Source organism: Microplitis demolitor, chromosome 7, assembly GCF_026212275.2.
Source record: "Microplitis demolitor isolate Queensland-Clemson2020A chromosome 7, iyMicDemo2.1a, whole genome shotgun sequence".
NCBI lineage: Eukaryota > Metazoa > Arthropoda > Insecta > Hymenoptera > Braconidae > Microplitis > Microplitis demolitor.
The window spans coordinates 7,118,589-7,137,716 of record NC_068551.1 but is presented as its reverse complement, the minus strand read 5'-3'; the positions used below and the strand labels follow the sequence as shown (position 1 = coordinate 7,137,716).

Below are 19,128 nucleotides of genomic sequence, written 5' to 3'. Positions count from 1 at the left end.
GTCATAACTTTATCGGTTACTAAACCGTTTTGTGACAGTCAAAAGTGAATTACGTTACTCGGTGACTGAGGAGTGCACATCTCTAACTACTACACGGATAGCCAAGCTGTCACCAAATTCATGATAACTTTCCGCTTGCAGCAGCTTATCGCCAAGTTGGTCGAAAAAATTGGCATTTCCATAAGTTGACAGCAAGCTGTCGCCAACTTTTCGGGAGAGTTGGTAGCAGTTTGTAATCAACACCCAAATAGCCACTTTAGTTTGAAATTGACAGTTATTTGACAATTGAAATTACCAAACGTTGCTGCCCAAAGTTACCGACAATTTGACAGCAAAAGTTAGAGAGAAATTTGCGGTTAATTTTTCCTCAATTTTGAAGTAACTTTTGTTACTAGAAAAAAAAAAACCCTAATAAAAGTTCCCTTGAATTTCTCGTCAAATGTCCATCAAATTCGGGCTTTTCCGTTTTTGAGGACAATTTGTGTATAACTTTTAAAATGAATTTGCATTCTAATTCGGGTAGTAAATTTACGTCAAATTGTAAAGCAAGTTGTATATAAATTTTCGTCAAAAACGGAGTAATCCGGTTGACGGACATTTGACGAAAAATTAAAGGAAACTTTTGTAAGTAAACTCTTGCTAAAGCAAGCTGTGCTATTAGGGTACAGTACCCTCTAGCCACTCCAGCTTGAAATTGACAGTAATTTGATGTTGAAATTATCTGAATTTGCTGCCCAAATCTATCGACAATTTGACAGCAAAAATTGAAACTTAAAATTTGCGGTTAATTTTTCTTCAATCTAAAAGTAACTTTTTACGAAAAAAAAGTCGATTATGTTCATTCTTACCATTTCAGAAGGTAAGCAAATTTATACCTTAATTTATATTTTTCTACGATATTTTTTCTGGTCAAGTTTTGAAATGAATTTGCATTCTCATTCAGGCAGTAAATTTACCCCTAATTGTAAAGCAAGTTGCATACAAATTGTCGTAAAAAATGGAAAAGTTCGAAGTTGACGGAAATTTGACGAAAAATTTAAAGAAACTTTTGCTAAAGCAAACTGTGCTATTAGGGGTAGTGTCCCAACGAAAAAGTCACCCTGAAATGGATAGTAAGGGTATAAGAAATACGTGCTAGGAGAGTTTGGTAATTTAGTGGAACAACGACTTTTGGGTTGAGACCACTATATATTCTGTTTATATGTAAATCTGTTTGAGTATTTGTTATTGAAAAGCCGATACACAACAATAACGTCAAGTCATTTCGAAAATACCATAAAGGTTGCATTCAAAAAGTCGTGCTGTTCTCACTGTGAAGTTCTTATATGTCAAAATATCAGAATAATCTGTTATTTATGGCACAAATAAGTCATTGTTTTTCAGAATATTTTCCACGAATATCATGGATTTTCATATGATGAAATATTTTTCTGCGATATTTTTTGTAAGAATAAATTGTAAGGCTTGAATGAAAATTTGTAAAAACCAAATGTACAGTCTTAACGTTTTTGTTATCTATCAAGAAGCTGATTGAATGAAGTGAGATATATTTTCAACATTTTGATAGATGTTGTAAAAAGTCAAATTGAGGATTAAAAGTAAAAAGGTAAGCAACATATTGAAAAGAAAATAACACTATTATTGAATTTAAAATTTCTTCCCTTGTGAAAATTTTTTCTGCAAGAAGTAAAAATAATTTGGTCAAATTAAAAATAAGAGTTTCAAAAGTCGTATTTTGTTCTTTTTTTTGTTTGTTTATTCTCTCAGCTGCATTCGTGACGTTGCCAACCTCTCAACAATATGTATCTCTGTCAATGAACGAGATTAAAAAATAAAATTTGGCAAATTCTTTGAATAACTACAATGGTAACACTATATCATTAAAATGATATCATATGCTACAAATATTTAAGTTTATGATATGTGGTTTTTTATTTCTTTGATTTGGAAGGTTAGTTATGAAAAAATTAACATAAGTCATGATGGAAGCTTGTCAACCATAAAAGTGTATAAGATTTTGAAAATGTCATTTTTGAAATTTTTTTTCCTAAGAAACTAGGCGGTGAATCGTTTTCAAATTTTTAGAATACATTAATAAAGTATTCATTTATGTGGGTCATTCTACGTGTTTTGACCGTTTCTTCCAATAATTGGATAGCCTTGAAAATTTTAATGGAATTGAAAAATGTTGAAAATATGGTTTTCATTCCACCTAACTTATTTTATGCATTTCCCATTACAATCCAATTTCGTCATTTGTATTTTATGGTAAACAAAGTAACCTGTAAATTTCACAGCTATTTCAAATTTTTAATTTATTTCTTTTATTACTTTTGATATTTCAAACGTACCTGTACGCCTTATAATTATAACTGGTCTTGTCATGACGAAAGCACAATTCTTATCAAATTCTAATGAAATTTTCTGCATTTATTCTACAGGCGATGTTTTTTTATTGAGTTCAGTAAGTGTCTCGGCTTCCCTATTGTTATTTTATTATTTATTTAAAAAACGCGGCCGAATTGAGCTTTCTTATTATTATTTTCGTGATCTACGGAATTTTTTACATATTATCAATAAAAAAAAATCCAGTAGTTAGTTTCCCCCTACAACGCTTAAGAGTGAATTAAGTGGACTATCAATTTCTTGTTTTTTTAAACACAATTACATATTTGAGAGATTCGAACACATCGTTTTCGGCTGAAAAATTTAAGTCTTACGAGCAGCACCATTGTACCTTATACTCAAACAAAAAAATATTTTATCAAATATGGTGTTCTCGAATCAATTGTAACTTAGTTGACTCAAGTCCAAATTGTCCAAGTACGCGACGTATTTGGGAAAATAACGCAATTTTACCAGTGTAAGGACCCGATAGTTTTGGTATTAAAGTGTTTGGTCTTGAATTCTAGAGGATGAGATGATTTAATTTTTTATCCCATCAATTTTACTTTATTCATGTAGGAATAACTTTCGTTTCAGAATCAACTAAAAACTTACGTTTACAATTCTTAACAACAATATGGATTCTTCGAAAAATACAAAACTCAAGAATGATCCGATTGTAAAAGGAAATAGTTTAGCAACAACAGCCAATGATCATAAATTTTCTGGAGAAGTACAAAAAGCTGCCCTGTCAATTTCACCAACTACTTTACTAGCAAAAAGTTCCGTTTTATTGCCAACCGGTATTGCACGTGTTAAGCAATATTCTGAGAAAAAGGCAGATGTACTCAAAGGGTCTGCAACTCCTTCAAGTTCCTATAGTTCTGCCACTGGTAAGTTTTTTTTAGCATCGAGACATAATGAAAACATAACGATGTGACCGAAACCAATAACTTTCTTCTTCCTGAAAATGATCAATTTTCTTAATGGGAAGTTAAAAAGTTGCAAGTAGTAATAACGTAAGATAGAGTTAATTTATAATACCCCATATAGCCTCATAATAGTTGGATTTATGTATAAGAATATATAAGAAGAAAATGCACCATTTATTTTTTCGTCGTGTAGATAATAAATATTTCGAGTTTGAAGCCCGTAGGTCTTTTAGATAAAGGCGTGAAAATTTTCATTCTTCACGCCCCCTCGAACCTCCGCATATAATTATTTGACAAGATTTTATAATAATCTATTGTATAGCAATTAATATTTAACATGGTGATAATTCCTTGGAAATGTTTATAAGTATATTTGAATTAAATAATATCGTTATAAGATTCCAGTGATAGCCAACATTCATTCATTTATTTATTTCCTGGATGTTTCTTAGTAACCAATTATTTCTTAATATTTTATTTATTGTATTTATTTGGTTGTGATTCCACTCGGTGCGTACAATCTCGCTCGAAATTCAGTCCCGTAATTTTTCTCCTGAATTGTGGTAATTTTTTTCCGGTTTTATAAAAACGGGCTGGCGCCCTCGTGCACTAGCCCAACCTGAGGAGCTGGAGCCGGCACATTTTCACATATTATTTTGTATATTTGATAGTAGTTATTATTTTATTGAAATTTCTTACACGTAGGTGAACCATAACATATGGTCGAGACTTATTCGCGTCTCCGTCGCGAGTAGAAACTTGATTATTGTTATAGTATATCAATAAAGAAATTATTATGTAAAGTTCATTAAGTGAATTGAGTAATTCTATTGGATTAGATACTGCTACTTCCGGTGTATTTCTTTTGCGCAGCACACATAGATGGTTTACTTAGCATTAGTTCATCTTTTACTTGTGTGCCTATCATACTCTGTTTACTGTAGTTAGAAAGTTGTAAGTGTGATTGTTTGATCTTTACTTGGAATCAAATCAGTGCGTTGTTAGTTAAGATTACAAATTCTGTTTTCAGCGCATTTCATCTACGCACCACACACTAACAGTGTATCTTGGAATTAATATGCTACTACTGCATAAGTATCATACAAGAAACTTTAGGCATAACAATTTCGTATGTATAGGTTGAATCTTGATTTTGAAACAGCGCACTACATTATAAGTGAATACTATCACACCTTATATTGGTTCTTCTAATGCATTTGTGCAGTATTTAATGTTACCTATTAAACTTCATATACTGATGGAAACGAGTGGGTGAAATATACTTGAGTAAACGGTATCTTGTTGTAGCGCTGTTCTTCAAGACTTAAATTGTTATATCATTATTAATTGGCATATACTATAGATGTAAAGCTGTGTTGAGAACTCCATTCACTTGTGATAGTTGTAGCAAATCTTTTCATTAAAGCTGTATTCGGAATTATATTAAAAACAGGCCTCAGCCTGACTGTTGGTCTAAAATTGGGTACTTGCTGCAATCACTAGATATCAAACAACAAGGTACAATGAGTCGACTAAATTCATCAAGATCTGTATCTTCAAATTTTTCTTCCAGTTCCAGCTTCAAGTCGACAAAATCTACTTCAAGTACACCGACTCGGTTTTCTAAGACAAAATAAAAGTTCCGTGTCAAGTCACTAGTCTCGCCTAATTTTCCACTGTCACCTTCCAGTAATTCGATCTTCTTACCTACAACTCTCATCACAGCAATGTCCAGTACTAGTACTACTACAGAAAAATCCAATATCTCAGCACCAGCTGCAGTTCCAAATCCACTAATCCAGCAATGGTTGATGCATTAACTGCAGGCTGGGCTTCTATGCCTACAGATGATAGACTGACCATGGTAATGCATCGTCGTCATTACACAATTTTAGATAATTGCTCAGATTGCAGATATAACTACTCAGTTTAAAACATTGTCAGATAAAATCGATAACCTAGATAAGCGGTAAGATAGTCTGCAAAATAATCAATCTGCAAATAAAGAAAATTTTACTGAACTCAATAAAGTTGTAGTTTCTAATTCAAAGGATATTCAGGAACTATACTCCAAATTGCAAATGTTTCAAAAAGAAACGAATAAAGACAATGAAGCAGTATCAGATATGATTACTAAACTTAAAATGAATCCTGAATCACCAGCAGTATAAATCTCAACTCTAGTTACTTCGGAACTAGTCATTTCTAGAATTTCTAAAGAAGTTGCCACAAGTTTTTCACCAGATATGTTTAATTATAATTTTAATTTGATTCTAACAATTTAGATAAATCCTCTTCATGCCTCGACAATTAATTAATGTAACGGGACCGGAGCCCACCTCCGTTTTACGGGAGGCCGTTTCCTCACCCTTTAGGGTATTCACCCGCTTCATAACACCTCTATCCGCAACCATAATATAATGATGGCGAAATATTGAGCAAAAGCTCCTATTAGCTTACCCTAGGATCGATGATCAGATCAAAGATTCTTTTGCGCGTGAGTGCCGAACCAGCAGCCACCACGAGTACATACCTCTGTGGGCCACACACTCCGAACATCCCAGGAAATAAAGATACTGGCTAAAGAGGGTTCGGAGAGACTTCTTGTGGCAACAATGCCTTGTACTGGTTAACAGGTTGCATCAAAGTAAATGGTGAGACTCAACTTCTTCTCATTACCTTAAAAAGAGTTTCCTCCATTTGTTAAGATTCAGTTTCGAACAAGCTAATTTCCACTTGTTCAGTCTCTGATGAATTTTCCATTCTCCAAGCTTTAAGCTATTCTGATTTTAAAGCCAACTCGAAGCCAAGTATAACTTGTCGATAAGTTCGCAGAGACACCTGCTAGTTTCTTGCCACCACAGTTTTTAGGCTGTAACGGTTAGAGTACTCGTAGCAAAACCCACAGAGAGGGCTGTGCTTGCTGGTCTGGCGCCCATTTTAGGATACTTTCACCACTTTGGCCATTTATGAAATATAATTAATAAATGTAACGGAACCTAAGTCCACCTCCGCCGACCGGAAGCCGATTCCTCACCCTTTTAGGCATACTCGCGCTGCGAAATCCTTTCATTTAAACTAATGTTGCATTGCACTCTGCCGGATTTAAAGTCGTCGCGTATCGGAAAACTGAGACAAAGTTGACCCGAAGTTATCTTTCTATCAGTGCAGTTACATCTTGATTATCGTAGATTTAAAATAATATATAATGAGTCTGAAACCCTATTGACTTTTTGAATTCCACAGGCAATCCTAGAAATAAGACTGCACTTGCGCCCGGTCATAGTCTGATGGATTGGATCCGTCTTGGCTCCTCAAATATTGATCTTACTGGGGTTGGTGGCATTAGTCAAATCGTCACAATGACCGAACTTACTAAGCATAACCAAAAGAATGATGCATGGATTGCTATTCGAGGTTTCCTTCTTTAATTTTACAATATTCATTTATTATTATTGTTATTTTTAATGATTTTTCATTTTAGGTGTTGTATTTAATGTAACAAGATATATGGATTTTCATCCGGGTGGAGTGGAGGAACTAATGAAAGGTGTAGGAAAAGATGCTACTAAGCTCTTTGAGAACGTAAATTTTATCTTCTTATGCATAAAATGAATACATATTTAAATTATAAATAACTAAACTCTATATACTCTCAGATTATGAATTTTAGGTTCATGCATGGGTCAATTACCAAAGTATTTTACAAAAATGTATCGTAGGCAAATTGAGTAAGGAAGGAATAACAGATTTACGCAACGTTGCTTTTGATTGTGATAAACAATCAACAAAAAAATGTTCTCTTACGGTTGGTGGTTAGTAGTTAAATTTCAATTAATAATTGCAGAGATATTTTTTATTGAATTTGTTCAATATTCCATTTTAAACAGGATGACAAATTAGTAAAATCATCATTGGGAATTCAAAGTGACTGGAAACAAACTACTAATACTATATCATTTGTATATAAAATTTCGAAAGATCAATCATTTCCTGGTTTCCAACTAATACGAATAAATGAAAAAGAATTCAACATACAAATTCACACACTTGATAGTATTACAAAACATGAATATGATCTTTGTAATAAAGTACAATGGCCCCCTGTATGGAACAAAAATTTTGAAACAGGAGAGATATCTTTTTGTTTTTCCAAGATAATCGGAGGGTTGTGGAAATCTTATGGAAGTCGGGTAACTGTAAGTAACACTAAACGATTTGAAAAGGATTATAGGAGCTGGGAAGTTGTCAGCAATACAGTACTGTGTGAAGCTGTTCATCTTCTAGTTTTAAAATCAAATAATTATATGGAAATAATGGTAACTGGTCGACACGTGGAAGCCAAAATGAATGTGATGGGTAATTTATTTGAAATATAAACTTTAGAAAAATTAGTTTGAGCTGAAATTAATCACTATGAACATTTTTGACAATAATAGATACAGAAATTACGAGATGTTATACACCAGTACCTTTATTTCTTCACTCTGAAAACATCTTATCTGAACATAAACCCGACTATTTATACCTAATAATTAAACGATACAATAATGGAAATTTAAGTCCATCCATAACAGCTCTTCAACAAGGACAATCGTTAATTTTAAGTAATGGTTTAGGTACATTTGAGGTTGAATCTTTTGACAAGTATTCGACTATTCATATACTTGCTGCAGGTACTGGAATAACTCCAATGTTAAGTATTATCCACCGAGCCCTCCAAAGACGCAACATGTAAGCTTTTATTAATTATATAATTCAATTAAATAAAATTTTTTCCTTAAAATTCCGAACAAGTTTAATTAATATTGTTTTTGTTCAGAGTTGCCATAAATGTTCTTAATTTCAACAAAAATGAAAAGAACATTTTTTATAGTCCACAACTAAAAGAAATCAGTACGGATATACGGTAATAGTTAACTTAGTATAATTAGTTTAATTTTTATAATAAAATGTAAGTTGAATTATATTTTACTTAAAGATTGACCGTGACTGATATTTTATCACAAGCTGATGATTCGTGGCATGGCAAACGTGGAATAGTATCAGAAGTATTATTGAAAGAATTGATCGGTAATCCTATGGCATTAAGCTGTATATTCATATGTGGCCCAACTGTGTTTATGAATGTAGCAAATGAGTAAGAACTTTACGTATTCTTTGATTTTATGTTAATATTTCAGTAAACACATTGACGTAAATTTGACTTTAAAATGATGTTACGATATGTTATCATTTACGTAAGATATAAGTCACGAATGAGTCAGGTGTGACTCATTATTTCCCACTTTTTTTACGTAAGATTACGACGTAAGAAAAATAATAAAACAACGACGCATAATTAATGTAATCATGACGTAAATGTGATGTCTGTGTGAAATTTATGACGTCAATGTGACGTATGGGTGATTCCAAATTGATGATTATATTATGATTTTTAAATTACGTCATTATGATGTACAATAATGGCTTTATTACTACGTAACAATGTGATGTAGATATTATGTCAAGCGTACGTAATGTCATGAGTGTGACGTCATACAAGAAGTCATGCTTATATAAATATGATGTCACAAGTTTTTACATCATACTAAAGTCATGCAGAACATCAGATTGACATCTAATTTACATAAGATGCCGTGAAATTTCTATGACTTACCGATGACGTCAAATTAAGATCATGTGTTTACTGGGATTTTATATATAATTGCATTAATAATTTATTTTTCAGAATCCTCTTGAAATTTGGATGGGAAACATCTCAAATATATGACTTCAAAGGATAGGAAAATTTTTTTTCAATAATTAAGAAAACATTATTCAAGGGTATATAAATAAATATAGACAAAATTGATGAATAAAAAAATAAACAGAAAACCAAAATATTAATATTTATAAAGAATAGTTTTTTTAATACAGCTACCTTATAAAATTTTACACGGAATGATTTTCTCGTTAAAAATTTAAGTTAAAACGGATATAAAAATTAATGTGCTGAACAAGGATGCCGTCTCACATCGGTATTTCAATACTATTTACAGTGCTCAACTCAAAAATTCATATCGCTAGCCGGTTTTATTTAACCATTCAGTACATGATTTTTTATAAGTCTTTCGTGAAAATTGAAAGTAAGCATTGTAAATTTTTCGACACTGATGTGAATATTTCGAGACTGATCTGAATATTTTGTGAGTGTGTTATATTGAAAATTAGCTTTTTTTGTTTATTGGTTCAATGGCGGTTCGACGCATTCTTTATCTTGTGTGAATTTTCATAAGTACTATCGCCGTCATTAATCTGCGTCTTTTTTTTAAAACTAGCGTTGCCGAAATCGAAGCAACTATTCGATTTTTCACAATCGAATAAAATCGACTGAAGACAATCAATTGATTATGGCGATTAATCGTTTCTCTATCAACTTTATAGTTGCTGAATTGATAGCTTAACAATCGATTGTATAAAATCGATTTTATAATTTTTTGTTCAAAATACAAAAGCGAATATGGGTCCAAAATCACAAATTCAAAATTCATGGCTGCTATTAAAATAAATTATATTAATATTTACTGTATATGACAATCGATTATTTCAACGCAACTTTAAAGTTGTAGAATCGTATTAATAAAAATCGATTGTTATAATCGATCATTTTTTAATATTTCAAATAGCGTAAAATTTTGATCTATAAAATTGTTAATTGCCTATATAGATATCTAACTTTAATCATTTCGCTTAAGTTGGTTATCATTTGTTTAGCCGTATTAGTCAAACAATTTTTATAATGTTTGAGCTAATGACTTTAAAAAACAAATTTTTTCTTTAATTAATTTTACAAAAAATCGATATTTAAAAATCGTTTTCAAAAACAGAATCGATTTTTTTCAATTAATCTAAAGGCCTACAATCAAAACGAAAACATCGATTGTTCTATTTATCGATTTCGGTTGCGCATCACTATTGAAAGCACTGTGAAATAAACTTCTGAATTTTTAAATATCTACTTAGACACAAGTCATAAATAAATAATCGAAAAAAAAAAAAATCAGTTCATACAAAAAACGGTATAAAAATTAATTTCGTAAAATAACATACTATATATGGGGCGTTCCACGTCAAATCGGACACCATTTAACTTTTGAACCTCGGATTTTTTTAACTTTTATTATAGGTTGAAAGAGACCTTCTTGATTTTTTTCAAATTTTTTCATTCAACCGTTTTCGAAATATCTAATTTTGAAAAATGTAGAGAATTTATTCTCAAAAACTTATAACTTCGCGAAGAATGGTTTAAATAAAATTTTTAAAGAAACAAAAAATGTTCGTTTTTAGACATGTTTTCAGTAAAGATTATTAAAAAAATTTTTTGAACCACGCTTCTATTGAAACTTTAACTTTTAAGTATAAATTGTTGGTTTACAAAAAACACGTACTGATCGATTTTCCTCATAATTTATCACAGTAGACTGTCACCTATTCTACAACTTTTCCAACTATGTTAATGGGACAACGATGGAATCTATTTTTTTTTCGATATTTTGAATTTTATCTTCGTTTTTTTTTAAGAAAAATATCTAAAAAAAATATGCTCAGGATTTACTATTAATAATTATCTGACATACAACTATCATCAAAAGTTTAAAATTCGATTTCCACAGAAAAATTATTAATTTATTCATAATAATTAATTAATAAGACACTAAATATATTCAGAATGAGTAGTACAATCAATCTAACAACTTTTATGTCAGTGTCTACGTATAAATACGTTGGTTATTTTTTAATAATTAAAATAAATAAGAAATGAGTGGTGAGAGTCAAGAACTATTATTATATAGATCCCCACCTGGTTTAGGGTTTACTTTGCTGATATAATAATTCGCAAAAATCAGACAATTGTTAAATAAAGTATAGTGCATAGCACGTGGGTGAAGTCTTTATCCGTCAAACACAATAATGATGTGTAGAATCATATATAATTATGCATTATTTTTCATCGAGTAATCTCTCTATGTTCAGCAGCTCAGATCTATTAGTTTCAGGGTTTTATACCTAATATAATGAGGCAAACGACCTTCATTCGGGGGTATGAATAATTGAAAATAATTATTTTATTTAATTAATACATTGATTTATTATATTTCTAATCTCATTTATTAGGTTTTATCAAATTTATTTATAAATATACATATATAAATGTATTGCTACACGGCAGCTATAGCTACTGAAAGTACAATAGATTGAATCATAATAAATTACAGATTTTCCGCATAAAACTGATAACGAGTTCTAGTGTCAATTTACAATGACTGGTATCAATAATTTATAATAATAAAGTAATATCAATGACAATAATAAAATAATAATTTATTTACGATATTATGCACGTTTGGCGGACTTATAATTTAACTACATGCAAATTTACATCGATGTTATTCTCCAAATGTAATACTAGACGTCTTGGACACGTACGAAAAATTGGACAACACACAGGGACTCAGGTGACCTTTAACGATGAGATGGTTGGTATACAATGAAGATAACTCCCAATTTTAATACTTAAGGATTTAAACTGACTCTGCTAGAGATCAACACAGAATTGACTAGATTTTACAATTATGTGAATACGACTAGAGTCTATAGTTACATTGGACTCTAAGTTTATAATAAATATACTAACTATATTTTGTTATTATAAAATGTACGGACCTGATAAAATGTGATTGAAGCCCAGAAGAGTACGGACTGCAGCAACCTTCATAGTAAGAGTATGAAGTGGGTTCAGGACTGTACAGTAAGGACCTCGATAGACATTCTTAGCCTTTCTCTCCATTTCCACTTTAATTGGTGGTTAGGGCCCAAGTCCCCGTGCAGACGCTTGATTGCCCTTATATACTCTAAATCCTGGAATGGGGCATTCACGCGATCTCATCTGAGCTGCCGTTTATATTGCTTGGAACATTGACCCATGGGTCTCTTTTAATGCCTTGGTGAACCGATAAGAGTAGTGTTTGAATCTAGGGGATCCCTTACATGGCACGTCCGATTTGAGTAGTCAAACTTCTAGTTGTCCCGTCATACAAGATATAGATCTTCTAAATTTTTCAAATAGTCATAAGAGTAATTATAAGACAATTTCTGGAAGAAATTTTCTAAAAGAACCATGAACGGTATAAGTATAATTTTTTATAATAATATTTCTTAAATGATTTACATGGTTTCTGAAGAAGCATTAGTATACAAATAGTCAAATGTTTTTAGCTAGAATCAGCTTGATTCTGTAACGTCCGACAGGTTTCAATTTCTAAATAAATTATCGATACCTTTAGCAAAGTTTAAATATTGACTAGATAAATTACATTAATGTTGATAATGATGTTAGTCGGTTTAAGAAAAAATCCACTTAAATTAATTTTATACATTGATTATACTATTTGAACTATTAACTTTACATGGCTCTAATAGAATAAAAAATAAAACATATTTTAAACTGGAAAAAGTTATTGATGTTTTTAAACCGTTAGATTATAGAATACAATATATTTAATATTTAAATAACTAAAACCCCTATTAACCATTACAACTTTGGGCAATAGCGTTGAATATATTAGGATTTTGAAAAATGGTATTTGTTACAAAGTTTGATTACTTATTGCTAAATATTATAGGCAAAGCTATTTTTGCAAATAAATTCCATGTCCAAATGGTGAATTTTTTTTTTTTTTATTGAAGTTATTCTTTCACCTATAATTATTTTTATTCATTTGATCTCTTTGTTTAGATCTTGTAATTTTTGCTTGTTCAGTATTTCGTGTAATTCGTTCATTGTCGTTAATAATTACTCTATTAGATGTAGGTTTCTCAACTTGATGAAATGAAAAATCAGATGAGTTTATATTTGGAAAAGAGGCAGATGATTCCATTAGATTTATCGTACCAGGAATTATATTTGATATTTTATCCGATCTATAATGCATTTTCACCGTAAATTATGCTGTTAAAATAATTCAAATTAAAATATAAAATAGAATAAATATACCTGGAGGGATTTGAAAGTACTGCAGATGCACGTTTGAGTGGTTGTTGACGATCGGTACTATTATCAGTTAGATCAAATTTCCTCTTAACTGGTCCCAAACAACTCGGTCTTATCGCTATCGGACTCAAACTCCGTCTCATAGCAAATGGTTTTCTCGTAGGGCTCGGAGAAAGATTATTTCTCCAATGAACAATATGAAGTCTAGGTGAATAACATTGACGTTGTCCTAAACTAGATCTGGTAGGTGATGGTGAAGAACAAGGGGGAGAGCTGTTAATAATTGGTAGATTAAGATTCAACGGATCAACAACTCGTTTTATCATTTGTTTTTCGATATTTTTAAGTTGTTGATTAGGTAGTTCTGAATCCTTAAAAGATAGTCCTTCAGCTTCAAGGGTTAAATCTTCCCATGATTGAGAAATTTGCATCACACTATGAATTTCTTTTTCATGTGCAGCTTCCCTGCCAGCGACATCAATGCATTCTTCTTGTTTTAATTGGTTTACTCTTGGCGTTAGTCTAGGAGTATTTGCAAAACTCTAAAATATATATATATATACATATATCCATAAATAGTGTAGTTACTAAAATTGTATTCAATTTTTATTTTAATTTAATGCTTCTTACACTTGTACTAAACCGACGTGTTCTTGGTATTGTTGGAGAAAGACTCACTGTAGTAGCGACATCCCTGTAAATTATAAAGTGAGTACTTTGTAACCACGGATTTTATATAATTTTTTTTTAAATATTATGTATATTTGAATATGTTGATTAAATAAAATTATCATTTAATATTTGCACATTAAAATCTATTAATCTTGTAAAAAAATTTAATTTCGATTCTATTTTATCAATGCATACAATCTCAGAAAGAATTGTGAAAAAAATCTATTATAGTCAATAATTATTGCTTTGGAAATTATCTATTTAGTTATGCGACACTAAAAAAATTGTTAACAATCTACTAAAAATTAAGTAATCTAATTGATATTCTAAGAGATTTGAAAGATAATTTATTTGTAAAATAAATGAAAAACAAAAAATATGAAATACTATGGAAAGTACCGTGATGTAGATGTTGAAGATGAACTGACTGACACAGCAGCACTAATTTCATGAATCATAGGAGCGCTGCTAGATCTTTTAAGACTGATTATTGGGCAATCAATTTCCATGATTAAAATAATTTTTTTTCTAAGTTTTATTAAAAATTTGATTATAAATTAGATGTGTTATTCAGGCACATCGGTGTTAACTTTTGATTATTGAGATTTAGATGTGTTTAACATCTTATTGAACATACAGATTCAATTCTTGATAAACGAATTTCACAATATGTATTTGCATCATTGTTCCTTTTTTTTATTGTTTAGATGTTACAATTATGCGTAAAAAATAATCAAATTTTTTACTATCATACCAACTACAGCATTCAGAATTCCAAGAAATGATTGAGTTTTAGTTCCCAGCATTCAAAACATATCATCTACCCAACATGGCATATGTTTATTATAAAAACCAAATAAAAGTTTTGGGTTTTTATAGCTATAGTTGACTTCTTCAAAATCTGAAAATTGATTATTTAAAAAAAAAAGTAATGCTAAAAATTAATGACTGTTAATTTACTTGCTATTGGTACCTATAATAATATTTAATTTAATGTTTCTGGTTGTTGGATAGCCCTATTTATCAGCTCAGAGCTCCGATACTCCAGAGCCGACAAGGCATATAATTTAGGCATAGAACATGTTAGATTTCAGTAACCACTCTCGTTGGAAAATTATGTAATGATTGACGGAATTCATATTAAAAAAACAAAAAAACTTTTATAAATTTATACTGCTTGAAACTTAACACAGTTAATACATTCAGTTATTGTGGTTTTAGTAAAAATTTAAAACAAAAAAAAAATTGTCAAATGATGTTAATTAGACGATATGATAGCTAACAGTAGATAAATAATAGAATTTTAAAATATTTAAAATATTTAGCATATCGAAAGCTTCTTATATATAACTAATTAACATTACTAACTTGAAGACAAAAGTAAAAAATATATACGACTAATTGTCAATGGATGCGTTCAGATTTACTGAGTTCTAAACAGTGCTGAGCATATTCTATTGGGCGTGTTTGGCCAAACTAACCCTAATAGCACAGTTTACTTTACAAAAGTTTCCTTGAATTTTTCGTCAAATTTCCGTCAACTTCAGACTTTTCCATTTTTTACGACAATTTGTATGCAACTTGCTATTAAATTTGACGTAAATTTACTGTCCAAATTAGAATACAAATTCACTTCAAAAGTTGACTAGAAAAAAGTTGTCAATTTTCAGGCAAATTTTATGTCAGTTTATTGATAACTTGACTTGAAAAATTTTTAAGTATTTTCTTACCGTCAAATTTTAGACAATTTAATGTATAAAATTGCTTACCTTCTGAAAGGGAAGACGTCTATTGGACAGGTTCCAATTCGAAAAGTAACCGGTAGGACATATCCCAATAACCCAGATATATATTACCTAAAATACCAATTACTAATAATCCCGATGACCTAAATTTCCGATCACCAGTAATTTCAATTACCAACACTACCAATTACCCAAATTTCCAATAATCCAAAATAGCCTAAAAATTGACGACAACGTTTTTCTAGTCAACTTTTGAAGTGAATTTGTATTCTAATTCGGGCAGTAAATTTACGTTAAATTCAATAGCAAGTTGCATACAAATTGTCGTAAAAAATGGAAAAGTCTGAAGTTGGCGGAAATTTGACGGAAAATTCAAGGAAACTTTTGATAAAGTAAACTGTGTTATGCTATTAGGGTTAGTAAACTTTTCTGATGGTACGATTCTAGTAACTTCCCAGGATATAACATTTGCAACAATATTTTATGTAAAATTAGGGATGGGCGATGATTGTAAAAAACATCAACATCGGGCTATCGACCCTGATAGTAAAACTTTCTAGTCAGAAAGTTAGTGTTGTACATTAATTGCAACCAGCATGACGACAATTTGTTGACAACTTTTAATTTTTGTAACTGTTGACTACAAGTTGTTAGCAACTTTCTCAGAAAGTTGTCGCCAGTGTGATATCCTATCGCGGTTTGTATAAGCGATTCAAGTGACACCGCGTAGAGTACGAGATAAACGCAATTCCGCGGGATTATTTAAACATATTAATGTTTAATTGAATAATATAATATACTCCATCCTATTCTATTTGTAATTCATTATATTTTTGGAAATTTTTAAATTATTCATTTAAGTTAGAGTCTAGTCACTTAAGTAATTATTTATTCTCCGAAATTGTAAAATTGTAAAATCTCAGGAAAACACAGTCTTGGGATAGTCTAGTCAATAAGTGCCTTTTTAACAAAAACCTGTTCAAGACCACCGAAAATTATGATTAAGGTCTCATTCGATTTGAAATGGCATCTATAAAAAATGTTAAAGTGGAAATTTGAGGCCGGCAAAAATTGTGAAAGTTATGAACAATTTAGTAAAAAAAAAAACGTGGTTTGGTTTTTTGGGAATATTTAAAAAACTATTTGAGATATTCAAAATCTGAAAAAAGATTCTTAAAGAGCAGGAAATTTCCTAAGCGAAAGTATTGCATCCCCGAACTGTACCAACAATATTTATAATTTTAATTTAACGATGAAAATGGGACTAAAAACGGGTAGTGGCGCATGCACGCATGTCGATCGAATCAATAGCGTGATCAAAAAAAATAATATTGACCGATAAAATATGAATATTAAGGAATAAAAAAAATTTGGTACTTTCTAAACATATAAATGAATTGTAATCCGCCTAAAAAAAAATTTACCGCAATTTTTTAGTTACCTATGCTTTTGTTAATTAGTTAATTTTTACCTGTTGAAAGTTTACATAAAAACCCTGATTTTTTTAAAACTAAAAACCTAAAATTTTTTTCACTTCTTGGAGCTATTCTTGAAAGAGTTGAGAAAAGATCGCCGTTGGAACATAACAATAATTCTTTAAAAATTTTTACTGGTATTGTTTAAATATTTGTTATAAACAAATGCATTGTTAATAAGATTTTTAAAAATTTTCTTTTGGGAATCTGATTCTTAATGGAAATAATGATTTTTAAGAAGAAAATCGTTTCTTTAAAAAATTTTTTTATTGCTGAAAAACACATTTGCTAATTAACAATTTTTTTTGTTGCTTAATATTAATATTAAGGAACCATTTTTTTTGAAAAAATCATTATTGATCATGTTCTCTTATATTATGAAAAAAAAATTTTTTTTTTTTTATTTTTTATTTGTTTATTAAACAAACAATTTATTGTAAACAAATGAATTCTTATGCTATATTTTTTTTTAAATACTAAAAAAAATACTAAAAACGACCATGAGTTTTTTTTTATCGGAAAAATTTTTTTTTCTATTTTTTATATAATTTTTAAAATTATTGAACACTTGGACTTGTCGCCACCTTACTATTTTTCTTCATTGTTATTAAAATAACATAAATTATTGAAGATACGACTTGAACAATTCAAGGCTCTATTATTCTCCGTTAATCATGGAACAAATTGAGCTTTCAACCGAAGCTCTAACTCGATTGTTTAATAATTTTTTTACTATTATTTATATAAATCCTTCGAAATAAATCTTTCTGGGACGTTTCAGTTCAAATATCTTATAAACTATTAGGAATACGATAAGAACACTTCAAGTCATTTTTATTCTTCATTAGTCAATAAACAAATTGATCTTTTGACCGAATCTCTAACTCAATTATTCAATAAATTATAAAAAAAGCACATATATAAATAAATTACTATTTTTTAGAGGGTCAATCGACGCCCAGATTGTTTTTTATTATTTTATCGATTTTTTTTGTGAAAACATAACACTATATATGGTCATATATGACTATTTATGGGCATATATGATCATATATGTAAATTGGTGGTATACGGCCATATATAATTAAATATGACTACATATGGTCATATCTAGCCATATAGTGCCAATTAACATACATGGACGTATATGGAGCATCATATATGGTTATATATGATTCGTTTTTCCCGAGCGCTCGGATGGGTGTGAGTTCACTTTCAATACAACTCTATTTTAACACCTCTTTTTCACAGAGAATTATTTACATGGATCTCTTAGTGCATTTAACTGAAATATTATATTTAGTGGCGAGAATAAATAATGAAAAAAGAAAGGAAAAAAATCGCTAACATTTTGTATTTATTATTTTATTTTTTTCTCGATATTTCTCTAATGGATGCTTGTATTTTAATTTTTTATTTTCATTATTTCGTGGATTTGATGTTCCTGAACATAATAACTGGCATTGTCACTGTCAGTATAGTCCGTTTTATATTGTTCTGTTTCTTTATATTCCGCCTACGGCTCGAGCTAAAGATATAACGATTGACGGTTGATGATTGACCACTTTAATCTACAGCGTACTATTTAATAATTAAATTTTAAAAAATACACCTGTCAGAAACATATATCTACAAAAAAAAAAAAAAAACAAAAAAAAAAAAATAGAATATATTTAATATTTAATTTCAATTAAAGAAGTATTAAACGTCTTTAACATATTATATAAATAATTAATTTTAAATCAGGACAACGAATGGTCAGATAATGGCCTAATGACTAAAGATAAACAAACTTAAAACTCATTAATTATTAATCAAATACAGAAAACCTATAACTTATTTCAGTATACTTAATATCTGTAACAAAAAAATCAAATTAAAAAATA

At 30.0% G+C, this 19,128-nt stretch overlaps 2 protein-coding genes across 9 annotated transcripts; one reads left to right on the top strand and one right to left on the bottom strand.

Annotated features, from left to right (window-relative positions):
- Positions 1 to 1,050: 1,050 nt before the first annotated feature.
- Positions 1,051 to 9,217, top strand: LOC103571367 (cytochrome b5 reductase 4). 3 transcript variants are annotated; one of them, XM_008549504.2, is made up of 11 exons: positions 1,056 to 1,147; positions 1,384 to 1,606; positions 2,983 to 3,278; positions 6,564 to 6,734; positions 6,802 to 6,902; positions 6,991 to 7,125; positions 7,208 to 7,676; positions 7,757 to 8,051; positions 8,140 to 8,226; positions 8,299 to 8,457; positions 9,049 to 9,217. In XM_008549504.2, the coding sequence occupies exons 3-11, from the start codon at positions 3,023 to 3,025 to the stop codon at positions 9,101 to 9,103; spliced, it is 1,728 nt and encodes a 575-aa protein (XP_008547726.1). In that variant the 5' UTR covers positions 1,056 to 1,147; positions 1,384 to 1,606; positions 2,983 to 3,022; the 3' UTR covers positions 9,104 to 9,217. The 3 variants fall into 3 exon arrangements, with proteins under 3 accessions (XP_008547725.1, XP_008547726.1, XP_053596681.1); XM_008549503.2 differs by having other exon boundaries at positions 1,051 to 1,606; XM_053740706.1 differs by lacking the exons at positions 1,056 to 1,147; positions 1,384 to 1,606 and adding an exon at positions 1,788 to 1,951.
- A 2,443-nt stretch (positions 9,218 to 11,660) lies between these two features.
- Positions 11,661 to 16,055, bottom strand: LOC103571365 (P2R1A-PPP2R2A-interacting phosphatase regulator 1). 6 transcript variants are annotated; one of them, XM_014442644.2, is made up of 7 exons: positions 15,792 to 16,055; positions 15,391 to 15,667; positions 14,996 to 15,122; positions 14,422 to 14,923; positions 13,981 to 14,044; positions 13,354 to 13,892; positions 11,661 to 13,280 (listed from the first exon to the last, which is right to left on the bottom strand). In XM_014442644.2, the coding sequence occupies exons 4-7, from the start codon at positions 14,529 to 14,531 to the stop codon at positions 13,055 to 13,057; spliced, it is 939 nt and encodes a 312-aa protein (XP_014298130.1). In that variant the 5' UTR covers positions 14,532 to 14,923; positions 14,996 to 15,122; positions 15,391 to 15,667; positions 15,792 to 16,055; the 3' UTR covers positions 11,661 to 13,054. The 6 variants fall into 6 exon arrangements, 3 of the variants coding, with proteins under 3 accessions (XP_014298130.1, XP_008547724.1, XP_053596359.1); XR_549044.1 differs by lacking the exons at positions 15,391 to 15,667; positions 15,792 to 16,055 and having other exon boundaries at positions 11,661 to 11,917; positions 12,024 to 13,280; positions 14,996 to 15,380; XR_549043.1 differs by lacking the exons at positions 15,391 to 15,667; positions 15,792 to 16,055 and having other exon boundaries at positions 11,661 to 11,895; positions 12,024 to 13,280; positions 14,996 to 15,380.
- Between the last annotated feature and the right edge of the window lie 3,073 nt (positions 16,056 to 19,128).

Bases quoted from the DNA above. Each gene is read 5' to 3' on its own strand.
- LOC103571367 (XM_008549503.2), top strand. From the start codon at position 3,023: ATGGATTCTTCGAAAAATACAAAACTCAAGAATGATCCGATTGTAAAA. The intron at 6,735-6,801 runs GTTTCCTTCTTT...TTTTCATTTTAG, and splicing joins TGCATGGATTGCTATTCGAG to GTGTTGTATTTAATGTAACA. The intron at 8,458-9,048 runs GTAAGAACTTTA...TTTATTTTTCAG, and splicing joins TTTATGAATGTAGCAAATGA to AATCCTCTTGAAATTTGGAT.
- LOC103571365 (XM_014442644.2), bottom strand. From the start codon at position 14,531: ATGGAAATTGATTGCCCAATAATCAGTCTTAAAAGATCTAGCAGCGCT. The intron at 14,045-14,421 runs GTACTTTCCATA...TATAATTTACAG, and splicing joins TCTTCAACATCTACATCACG to GGATGTCGCTACTACAGTGA. The intron at 13,893-13,980 runs GTAAGAAGCATT...TATATATTTTAG, and splicing joins CACGTCGGTTTAGTACAAGT to AGTTTTGCAAATACTCCTAG.